The 12,206-nt window shown below is 35.1% G+C and overlaps 1 protein-coding gene across 2 annotated transcripts; it reads right to left on the minus strand.

The window, feature by feature from the left end:
• Positions 1 to 1,248: 1,248 nt before the first annotated feature.
• Positions 1,249 to 11,872, minus strand: LOC111047877. 2 transcript variants are annotated; one of them, XM_039438641.1, is made up of 5 exons: positions 11,610 to 11,869; positions 9,027 to 9,179; positions 6,794 to 6,923; positions 4,393 to 4,592; positions 1,249 to 1,322 (listed from the first exon to the last, which is right to left on the minus strand). In XM_039438641.1, exons 1-5 carry the CDS (start codon positions 11,666 to 11,668, stop codon positions 1,280 to 1,282), a joined length of 585 nt encoding a protein of 194 aa, XP_039294575.1. In that variant the 5' UTR covers positions 11,669 to 11,869; the 3' UTR covers positions 1,249 to 1,279. The 2 variants fall into 2 exon arrangements, with proteins under 2 accessions (XP_039294575.1, XP_039294576.1); XM_039438642.1 differs by lacking the exon at positions 9,027 to 9,179 and having other exon boundaries at positions 11,610 to 11,872.
• Between the last annotated feature and the right edge of the window lie 334 nt (positions 11,873 to 12,206).

Raw genomic sequence — 12,206 nt, forward strand, 5'->3', positions numbered from 1 at the left:
GCAGGAAAAAAAAAAAAAAATATGACTGGGAATAGATTAGTAGTATAGTAGTAGTGTAGTTTGAGAGTTTAGATATCTGTGATTTTAAAGATTTTAAAGATTTTAAATTGGGGATATTTTTAATATGCAAATTAAGCAGGTGTTAACTGGGGCAGCAGATGTCAGTTAACACCTGCTAAAACAAAGATGGCCGCCGCCGCTGGGGAACCGTTGGGGACACCTGCTTCCTATTGGTTGGGGTGGTGGGGGAAGGGGGACGCCATTTTGAACAGCTGGGTAGGGGAGATGGACACCTGCTACAATGGCCTCTTCCTATTGGTTGGGGTGGTGGGGGCACGACGCCATTTTGAACACGCCCCTTGCTTCCTATTGGCTGGGGGCGGGGCCAAAATGGCCGACTGGGGCTGGGGGGGTGGAGGGGAATGGCTGACTAGGGCAGGGGGAGTGGAGGGGGGCGTGGCCACGCCCTTTGATTCCTATTGGCTGGGGGCGGGGCCAAAATGGCCGACTGGGGCTGGGGGGGTGGAGGGGGGAGGCCACACCCCTCGATTTCTATTGGTTAGGCAGCTCTCTCAAAACTCCACTACTAACCTGAATTCAAGTGTATGGAACATAACCTACTTTCTGGACTGTTATAGTGTATAAATCAAAATTCGGGGAAGAAACAGTTTTGAGCTGTGCCTGTTAGTCCTTCCCTAATCATTTTAAAGAATTGTGTTCTGTTTATCAATAGTTCATAAATAAATAACGAGCGAATCTCGTTGCCCCGATATTGATTGATTAATCGGAACGAGAATGAACAGTTAATATTACATTAATAAACCTGTATGAGTTACCGTCTATAGAAGGCATTGACAAGACAGAGGATCGGCAACGATGTTCTCTCATCTTTCTTCACTGCCATTATAACGTGGACCTTACAGGTTAAATCTATGGTATCAAGTAATGATGTATTCACAGATGGTTACGAATAAAACAAAGAACATTCAAGACTTGAGTAGTTAATTTATTCAACAATAAACAAAGATAAACTTAAATACATCAACAAAAAGATTCAACAAAATGAATCACTCATTCTCAAATACAATTTCAACTAAACAAATATTTCAACAAATATATGATGATCATCAAGTACTCACACTAAACGAATACATTTATCGTATTTTAAATGAATAATTTTTTTAGCTATATTTGAGATGTATTATTTTTATTTTATCTGTATTATTCTTCATCATTTTCCATCTTTTAATCTGACTGAATTTCTCGTACACCGAGGACCTTATCTTTGATTATCGAAATACCCAAATTTCGGTATGTGCCCTCTGCAAATAACAAAATCATCATAATCATTGATGAAAATCATTGACATTATTTATTTATTTTTTTTTATTGACATCAAAATCATTGATTATCGAAATACCAAAATTTCGGTATGTGCCCTCTGCAAATAACAAAACAAACATTTAGTTCATGAATGAGAATATTTTTTTTTTACGAAAGCACAAAGTTAAATGCTGTAAATAATAAACTATACAATTGAATGAGCAATTTCTGTTTAACTGTTCAGATGTTTATATTTATGTTTGTATGTCACCGGATCCCGAAAACAGCTGTAACGATTCTCACGAAATTCAGAACATAGTAGGTTCATAATATAAAAATTCGATTGCACTAAATCTCATTCCTGGGAAGACTCGCTGAATGACATTAAAAGGATGATAATGATTATCCTTGGAAAAACAGCTGATAATTTCGTCGTCTATTGATGATGGAAGTGGAAGAGCGAGTGCTTGTGGGACTGAGACAAAATTATCACTCAGCTGTTGAACTTTTGTGATCATTCAATCAGGTACTTAGTGCCGGTTGCACAAAAGCTGGTTGAATCTTAATCCTGATTAATTCCAGTAGAACCAATCACAGAGGTAATCTTCTTGAAATGGTCTTCTCTGATTTAGTTCACGTGAAATTGATCAGGATCAAAATTTAACCGGCTTTTGTGCAATTCCTCTAGGAATTAATCTCAATCCACTAAGATTAGATAGAACCCTTTAGTATAAACTATGAATATATTATAATTTCATCTTTCGTAATACATTTTTCATGCTTTTGTACTCCAGACTGAGGCTCGGTCCTAAGATATTTGTATTTATCAATGTAGGAATAAATAAACCACCCCAAAGACATCTGCTACAGCAAATAAATTTAATACAGGGTTAACAACAGAAGCAAATATATTCACAACAGGGTTAACAACAGAAATCTCCATGATGGTTTACAGCATTTATCTTTGGGTTTCATCTAATAACTAGCAGGTAACCCGTGCTCCGCAAGGGTCTGAGAAATTGACGAACTGAAAATTTGACGTAATGAAATCTTGAAGAATTGAAAATAGTCCTATAACTATCCTTGGTTGAGTGAGAATCTATATGCAAAATTTATATCCCATGGTATAGAGTGTTTATGATCCAAATTCCACTGTTGTTTCAAGCCGATAGTCCTAGTAGTTCTTTTTTGTGAGCCCATGTGACGCTGGTAGTCTCTCATACTGTGCCGTTCTTAGGCCCGCCGCAAAGTGGACCCACGAAAAGCAACCCACGCCGTAGGATGTTTTGTAAACCATTGCTAGGCTTCTCTAGACATCTGTGCAATACATGCAATGAGTAATCCACTTGTCAGCTGATTGAATCTGAATAATTCTAAAGCAATGTTTTACAAAACATCCCACGGCGTGGGTTGCTTTTCGTGGGCCCACTTTGCGGCGGGCCTTACACTCTCCCCTAACAAAACAGTAATAATAGCCAGTGGTCGCCAGTGATCGGTTTGAATCAACAAAGAATCGGCTTGGAAATTTGAAACAGAAAATTTTATACCATGGGATATTTGAAATGAAATGAAATTGTTTTATTGTCTCTTCAAAATAGATACATTATTTACATACACTATATTATTATCAACAATAAAGTTCAATAACAACCTGCAAAGGAGACCCTGAGTGCAGGTGTGAATCAATTGTAATTACATGATACAAAATAAAATCACAATAGTAATAAAGAAAAGTAGGAATACAAAACAAAAGCAAAAATATTAAATCATATCCTCAACATCCTAAAATTTAGACATACACGAATGTATCTCAAACTCTTATTCATTAGATTAATTTAAGGTAGATGTTCCTGTCAATCCATTCCTGTATAATTCTATTCAAATTTCCAGTTATATTCCCGTTAACAAAATCTAGTGGTATTTTATTGATTAAATAATTGCAATGGTATTGAAGTTGATGTCTGCATATAGTAAGCTTTATGAGATGTATGTTAAATGTATTTGTACTGTTTGCCCGTATGTTATAGGGAGTTGTATGAATTTTAAACTGATTTCTATGTTTGTTCATGTAACGAATTACTCTTCTAATTTAGGTCCAAAGACCTTGAAGATGCATAAACTCACATGCAGCGCTAGTGTCGTACTTGGAATTGAAATCCGCCATTGAGGGGGCAACCCATAAGATTATTACATGCCAATACCACCAATGCCTTTGTGATCTATAGTATTACAAATATATTTACATAATATCTCGTGCTAAAATACCCCAATGGCGGCCTTCAATTTCAAGTAAGAGCTATCATTGGGAATGCATAGGCATTGTGGGTCTATATCTCTTTAAGGTCTTTGTGTAGGTCTGTCTCAGAGTCGGGACATTTAGTTCGATGAAATTTCTCTACTTGAATAAAGTCGTGGTCTTCCAAGAGCTGCTCTTATCATGTGTTTTTGCAAAATAAAAACTGTTTTTAAATGTGTGTCAAAGGCGGCGCCCCAGACTTCTATTACATATTGAAATAATGAGTGGGTGTATGCATAATATACTTTCCTAATAAAATTATATCCAAATTTTTCATTTTATGTATTTTGTAGAAGATGTGTATCAAGTACTTTAATTTTGAACATAAATATTCTATGTGTTTGTTCCACTTGACGTGTTGGTCTAAATTCGTGTGTCTAAATTTTAGGATGTTGAGGATTATGATTTAATATTTTTGCTTTTGTTTTTATAGAATATTCCCAGGTATTTCATAGTTTGCACTCTTTCCAGTGATTTTATCTCTTGCTCTTCATTCATAGTATTGGAAATATTTATTCATTCATCCATTTCATAAAACACTATGACCATAATATAATAATGACTTAGGAGGAAAAACTAGGCTGAGCCTGTTCTATTTCTCTTCAAAAATTGTGATAAAATGTGAATTTTGTCTAAAGGTAATAGGTTATGAAATCACACACTGCTTCGTCACTTTATTTTCGGTCCACGAATGATGATTTGAAAATTTTGAAGGTTGACGTGATACTATACGATATCCTCTTATGCTATCTTTTATCTATGATAGAACTCACTGAATTGGAGATAATTTCTTGTCGAACTGCAGGTATGGACTGTAAGTTTCCACAGTGATTTTTGCTCCTTTAACAAGTTCTCCATCGTTATTTAGAAATGAGTATTTTCTAGCTTTGATAATGCCACCGCTATGATATACATGTTGCACTTTTTCCATGATATAGTAGGACCTTCTCACTACATGAAATCCAAAAGTACTCTGCAATGAGAAAACATAAATTGAATCGAAATGATATAATGAGAATAATGCTTCTTTGCTGTGGGGAATTCATTTATTTACTCTTATGGCTTTTATCGGCAGAGAGATCCTTTTGGATGTTCTGCCTTGCCGTATTACCCAATGTCATTTCCTATCAACACTCAAGTTTATAGGTTATGTATTGGGTTCTTCATGTTTTCTCACTAAAAATTTACACTTCCACTTCCTGAGTTCCTATTTTATAAATTTTAAAATCAAGAAAACTATTTTCAAACACAAAATCACATTTAAAAAGCAAAAACTATAAAAATTTTGAATTCATTGAATGTGATGATAGACTCGAGTGGGATCCACATTATAATAACAGTGTTTGATTGGCAATGTATTGCTATCCTTGTCTATCATTCAACAAAGCGGAACACGCTATCTCTTTCTCACTTCGCTCTGCCGTTCGTCTTTCAACAATGTAGAATTAATTGACCGAGCAAAGTGAGGTCTAAGATTCAAGTCGACGGTTTGGCATTTCTCTTAATGTTTAAATGTTTGAATGTTTAAATGTTTATATGTTGCACATCTACGGCGAAACGCGGTAACAGATTTTCATGAAATTTTCCAGGTATGTTCCTTTTTAAATTGCGCGTCGACGTATATACAAGGTTTTTGGAAATTTTGCATTCCAAGGATAATATAATTGGGGAGCTTATAGGTGTTATTCATAGATGATAATGCTGATATGTGAGTATGAACAATATATTTCAAGGTTTTTGCAAACGTCAAATGATTTATTCATGATTGAGAATACAAAAACTATGCTGTTAGGATTATTCAAAATATCAGATAATAATTCTTACTTTATCATTGTATTAGTAGAAATGTTTCAATTATTTACCGAGCGAAGTGAGGTCTAGGATTCAAGTCGACGGTTTGGCATTTCTCTTAATCTTTAAATGTTTATATGTCTATATGTTGCGCAATTACAGCGAAACGTGGTAATAGATTTTCATGAAATTTGACAGGTATGTTCCTTTTTAAATTGCGCGTCGACCTATGTACAATGTTTTTGGAGATTTTGCATTTCAAGGATAATATAAAAGGAAAAAGGAGCCTCCTTCATACGCCAATATTAGAGTAAAAATAAGACTATAGAATTATTCATCATAAATCAGCTGACAAGTGATTACACAGATGTGTGGAGAAGCCAGTCTAATGCTGTATTTCCATAAGGTCTATAGTTTCAATCAAGTACTTGTGGATGAGAATACTGCATGAGGTATACTGTTCACAGAACTACTAGTAATTTATTAACAAAATATCTCATCTTAATACTATTATGAAAAAGAACTAGTTTCCTTGGGCTAATTGATATTTTTTAAACGATACATAATTATTTCGAGTTGTATATCGGGGACAGAGCTTCGCTCTGGAGTACAAAAGCATAAAAAATGTTTTACGAGAGAAAAAATTATAATAACATTCATAGTTCATACAGAAATGTTCTATCTAATCACAGTAAATTTAGATTAATTCCCAGAGGAATGCAAAAATTTCCCTCACAAAGGCCCGGTTGCACAAAAGCCGGTTAAATTTTAATCCTGATTAATTTCACGTGAACCAAATCAGAGAAGACCATTCCAAAAAGATGGATCCACTGGAATTAATCAGGTTTGAAAATAACCCGGCTCTTTTGCATCCGGAACTAAGTACCTGATTGAATGATTACAAAAGTTCAACAGCTGAGTCATAATTTTGACACAGTCCCACACACAAGTTGCGGACCAGAGTGCTGGATTTTGGAGTAGGCTTTGAAATAGTATATTTCGCACCTAGGGCCGAAAATGAGACTTTTTGGCTCGAAATCGGTTTTCAAGTCCGAGGCCGTAGGCCGAGGACTAGAAAAGATTGAGAGCCGGAAACACATTTTTGCCCGTGGTGCGAACGCTATTTTTCGCCACACAAAAAATAAGTTTTCATTTGTGCCTAAATGCGTCGTCGACCACGACAGGGTGAGGATCTCAGTTTGGATGGATTTCAAATTGTCTAAATAACCTAAAAGATTATGTTCAATTATGTTCGAATGTTTTATGTTTTAATTTAATGATTCTATGTTTAATGGGAGGTTGAGTTTATACTTTTTCATTCATTCAAATGGTAATGAGATGATATTAGTATGAATGTTTTGATTTTGAATAATAAACACAAACCTGTGGAACGAAGCAGGTTAGGAGTTCAATTACAGATTTCATTTTCGTATCGGCACCCAGACCTCCGAAGTTTACATCATTCTGCGTCATTGAACCCTTCACCATTGTGTTGTCCGCAATGGGCATACAGCTGTTCGGAAAATGAAACTCAAAAAATGAGGACAAAAAATACTTAAAATAGCTAAATTCTCTAATAATATTAATGCTTGGTACACAAAAAATATTTTATTCAAAACAAAAATACTAGCGACAATATAATATCACAGAGAAACAATAGCTTAAGTAGATATCCCATGGTATAGGGCGTTTATGTCGCAACTTTTACTGTTATCTCATTTTCGAATTTTACTGTTTTGTTGGGGTGAGAGTGTATGAGCGGCACAATATGAGAGACTAGCAGTGTCACACAGCTTCACGAGAAAGAATTACATGAACTATCGGCTTGAGATAACAGTAAAAGTTGCGACATAAACGCCCTATACCATGGGATATCTACTTACGCTATTGTTTCTCTATGATATTACCCAGCTGTGTCAGCGCATGAGATCTATCTCTGTGATAGCTTCCAAATAGCATCAGCTGATGTTATGAATGAATGGGAAAAACTGTAGCAATTGCATGCAATGAACTCTCCAAAGGGCCGGGTTCCGAGCTCGGGATTTAGCTAAGTTCTAGACTTTTAACATTTGGAGTCAGAAAATTGGCTTTCCGAAACGGGACGTAGTCATGGTCAACGATTAGAATAAATTTCGCAAAAGCTAGAAAATTGAACACAAAATGAAATAAAAAGAAAATAGAGTGAAGTTTAAGATATTTTGAATATTATTTAGGAATGTTTCACTTCGTCAAGGGAAAACGTTTTCAATCATAGAAATGAGAAAATAAAGATTACCATGGAATCAAACATTCCTGAATAATTCAAAATAGCTGATACTTTACACTATTTTCTCTTTATATCATTTCATGTTCAATTTACTAGCTTCTCGAAATTTAATTTAAACGTGGACTACGAAAAAGCCAATTTTCTGACTCCAGCTGTTTAAAGTCTATAACTTAGCTAAATCCAAAACTTGGAAACCAGCCCTAATAATGTTAAATTTCAACAATAATTCATTTGTTTATGCACTTTGTTTGTTATTTGTTATATCCTTAAAAAGGAGGAAGGAGCCTGTCAATTTTGGTGTCCAACGAACTTGATTTGTAAAAAGGACTGATTGATTGAATACTTTATTTATGTAGATTACAATATATACTGGCTTATACACTTATATACAATATCTTACAATACAGCAAAATTGAAGATGAATTTACAAAATATAAATTAAGAAAATAATTATTGAGCTGTATATGATATGAAAAAAGCAATTTGTAATAACTATAGATAAAATAGATAATATTGATATGCATCTACATAAATTCGCGGAGCTTTGGACATACCAATGTCCATTCTTCGTAAAGAATATTCGAAGTATCCTTCCCACTCACTCTCTACCAAAATTCGTAGAATACTAATAAGGTTCAAGTCTGTACCAAAGAGAGAAAATATCCCATGGCATGGGTCGTATATGTTCCAAATTTGAAGCCGATTTTTGTTAAGTCAAGCCGATTACTGTCGACTACTGTCTATTATTACTGTTTTGTTGGGGTGAGAGTGTAAGAACGGCACAGTATGAGATACTACCAGCGACACATAGCTCAACGAATAACAACTACTAGGACAATCGGCTTTCAACTGTGGAAATTGGAACCTAAACGCCTTATACCATGGAATATCTCCTAATGCTATCTTCTCTCTATAGTTACATATACCTGAAATCTTAGGTTATCTCAAAATGAAAGATAAAACATTACAGAACTTCACCGGAACTTACTATCCAGTAGAAAAAGACAGTTAAAACTTTATAAATGATTATTGTTCGTTTCACACTTACATAAACCCCCAAAACGACAATACTTCATGACCTTGGCAAAGATATCTCAACTCTCAGAAGGTTTTTGGAGAGTTTTCGTAACTTTTCAACTTCGGTAACTTTTAGAAATTAAGGTAACGTTTTGTCGAGTTTATTGTATTGAGTGAAAGAACGGCACAGTATGAGACACTACCAGTGTCTCATAGGTTCACGATAAACAACAACTACTAGGACTATCGGCTTGAAGATTGGAATTTGGAACATAAACGCCCTATACCTTGGAATATCTTGTTATGCTATAGTTTCTCTATGTTATAACTCACACAGCATTGAAATTTTCCTGATCATGAGGTCCTTTGATAGGCTCATTTATAGTTTGAAGCTGAACATCCACTGTAATGACAAGTCCATCAGTGTCTCCATCAAGAACATCCTTTCTAAGATAATTAACTCCCTTATATTCATGGCAGAACACCCTGTATAATAGACAAATAATGAATAACAACATATTCTTGAAATTCCAATTCCAAAATAGACCAGACAACTATAGTGAGGTCCACGTTATAATGACAGTGGAAAAAGATAGGGGAACAACATACATTTCAATTATATATTCATGTCCCATAAATTAAATTTGAACATTATTTCTGTAAAATCTGGAAGCAGAATTGAAATTTGGGCTTCGAAAAGCACGAGATTGATACTTCTAGAATCTTTGTGCAAATTTTTACTTTCCTTGACCTATTACCATAGGTAAGGAAAGTATTGCTTTCCGAAAAAATTAAGGTACCCCTATTTCCGAAATTCTATACGTTTCAAGGTCTCCTGAGTCCAAAAATGTGGTTTTTGGGTATTGGTCTGTATGTGTGTGTGTGTGTGTGTGTGTGTGTGTGAGTGTGTGTGTGTGTGTGTGTGTGTTGTGTGTGTGTGTGTGTGTGTGGTGTGTGTGTGTGTGTGGTGTGTGTGTGTGTGTGTGTGTGGTGTGTGTGTGTGTGTGTGTGTGTGGTGTGTGTGTGTTGTGTGTGTGTGTGTGTATGAGTGTATGTGCGTCTGTGTACACGATATCTCATCTCCCAATTAACGGAATGACTTGAAATTTGGAACTTAAGGTCCTTACAATATAAGGATCCGACACGAACAATTTCGATCTGATGCAATTCATGATGGCGGATAAAATGGTGAAAATGTTGTCAAAAACAGGGTTTTTCGCGATTTTCTCGAAAACGGCTCCAACGATTTTGATCAAATTCATACCTAGAATAGTCATCGATGAGCTCTATCAACTGCCACTGATCCCATATCTGTAAAAATTTCAGGAGCTCCGCCCCATCTATGCAAAGTTTGATTTTGGATTCCCAATTATCGGGCTTCAGATACAATATTTAAACAAAAAATTTCAAGTGGAAAAGATTGAGCATGAAAATCTCTACAGTTAATGTTGAGTAACATTCCCACCTAATATTGAAAATGAGCTCGAAATTCGAGAAAATGTTATTATTTCAATTACAAACTGTTGCCAACTGTTGATTCTATTAAATCATTCACTATGAAGAGAAAGCAAACTTCGTGTGTCTACAGCCTTATTGTCCTGTCACCAGCTGGCTTGGATCTTTGAATAGTAGACTTGAGATTCGCGGGAACACTAGCGTCAGGTGATAAATTTTCATAACGGCAAGGAAAGTTGTGTGAGTGCGCTACACCAGATTTTGGAGATTTGAATCATTCTTGTTTTCCGGAAAGCATTCTACTGGTTGACATGTTTTGATGCGAACGAACACAACCATACCCTCTCTTATCAGAAAAGGAAGAAGAAGAATAGAGGTAAGATCGCATAGGTATAAGTTCTCTATATGTTAATAAGATGATAAGCCCATATTAACTTGTTGAGGCCATTTGAAATTGTATTCATTCGCTAATTGACTGCCAGATTTTCCATAATAATTTTAAATTATCTTCCACTCATCAATTTATCGCTCAGGCATCGTCCGGTTTGAGTGTCAGTGTGAATTCAGCTCTCGTACTGCTAACACTAGCACTCCCTGTCGAGGCTTTAAGATTCAGGAAATTCGCCCTTAATCTGTCTAAATATTCGTGTCATTTAATATCATAGGAAATTCGGCCTTTTTTTGTGTACATAAATTGCATTTTCGTTTTACGTGAAAAGTTACTCACGTTTCGTATTAATAAGTGAAAAGTGAATGCCAGAGCGCAAGTTTAGTTTTCTGTTTCTATTCATATTCAAATCTTAGTGTTGAATATCCAGACAGTAAATTCCATCCTAGAACCGGGAAACAGCAAGAAACCAACTTTAGTAGTCACCCTTTCGGTTTGCATAATTTCACCGATCTTTCCCTCTCATCTATCCTATCCAACTGTCATTTCATTTCATTTATTCATAGACAATAGATACAACGCAGGTAAAAACAACAGGCATTCGCCCAAAACTGCTTTAAACCTTAATTTGGAATACACAGTCAAGAGGTTATGTAAATGATAACTTGATTCACACACTATTTTAAGTCCAGAAAAATCTATGCACTACAATAATTTTGAATTTATCAGATTAATAAATTTCAAAATACAAATCCAAACAAAACATCTTCCTTCTCAATAACAAAAAATATTAAACATTCCACTTAAATCCAAAAATCTTTTACCTCAAATAGAAGTAGGCAAACAATTCGATTCAAGACAATCATATTGGATTTGGGATTTGGTGAGTAAATTTTTCTTATCTTCTATGTTCTATGTATGTGGTTTTCCTGAATGGATATGTTATTCTACACAAAGATTTGATTCGTTTTATAGAGTCCACATCAGAGCATTTGAAGCTTGTATTTTGAGCTATTTAAATTTAGAGAGCCAGTATTTACGTACAAAACTACTTGAGAAAAAGTTGTACTCACTCTTCTGGAAGAAAACAAGTCACTATGACAGCCACAAGCAGGAAGATTGTATGAGACATTTTTCTCTGGCAGGTTCAAAATGTTTGAATTCTACTCAAAAACTAGCTGAACAAATCAATCTAACTAGCAACTGACTAAAACCTCAAGTGGACAAAATTATGTCAAAATTTTCCTCTTCTCTGTGCTCGAACTGTAGTGGAGTTCACATCATAATGACAGTAAAGAAAGAGAGGGGAACAGCGTTGCCAATTCTCTGCCTTGCCACTATAGACAATAGCTGATACCTGTTTATCTGATGTGATTTTATCTGTTCATTCTTGTTTTGAATGATCGACTATTTTGTATTTGTCGAGGAAATTTATATTTTCCGATTATTAAATAATCGATTCTCATTGATATAGAATATTCTGTTCATCAATTATATCTCTACATTGTTAGAAAACGATGTGGCAACCTTGTGAAGTTGGAAACGGATAGCGCTATCTGTTTTGTCGAATGATAGACAAGGATAGAAACACCAATGTCAATCAAATACTGCCATTATAATGTGGACTTCACTATTATTGAGCATTGTCTATGCATGATCTAGAGATCATT

This window comes from Nilaparvata lugens, chromosome 12, assembly GCF_014356525.2.
Source record: "Nilaparvata lugens isolate BPH chromosome 12, ASM1435652v1, whole genome shotgun sequence".
NCBI lineage: Eukaryota > Metazoa > Arthropoda > Insecta > Hemiptera > Delphacidae > Nilaparvata > Nilaparvata lugens.

Excerpts from the sequence above, each read along its gene's own strand:
- LOC111047877 (XM_039438641.1), bottom strand. The coding sequence starts at position 11,668 with ATGTCTCATACAATCTTCCTGCTTGTGGCTGTCATAGTGACTTGTTTT. Across the intron at positions 6,924-9,026 it reads CAGGAAAATTTCAATGCTGT|CTGTATGCCCATTGCGGACA; the intron begins GTGAGTTATAAC and ends TTTTCCGAACAG. Across the intron at positions 1,323-4,392 it reads AAGAAATTATCTCCAATTCA|AGGGCACATACCGAAATTTG; the intron begins GTGAGTTCTATC and ends TGTTATTTGCAG.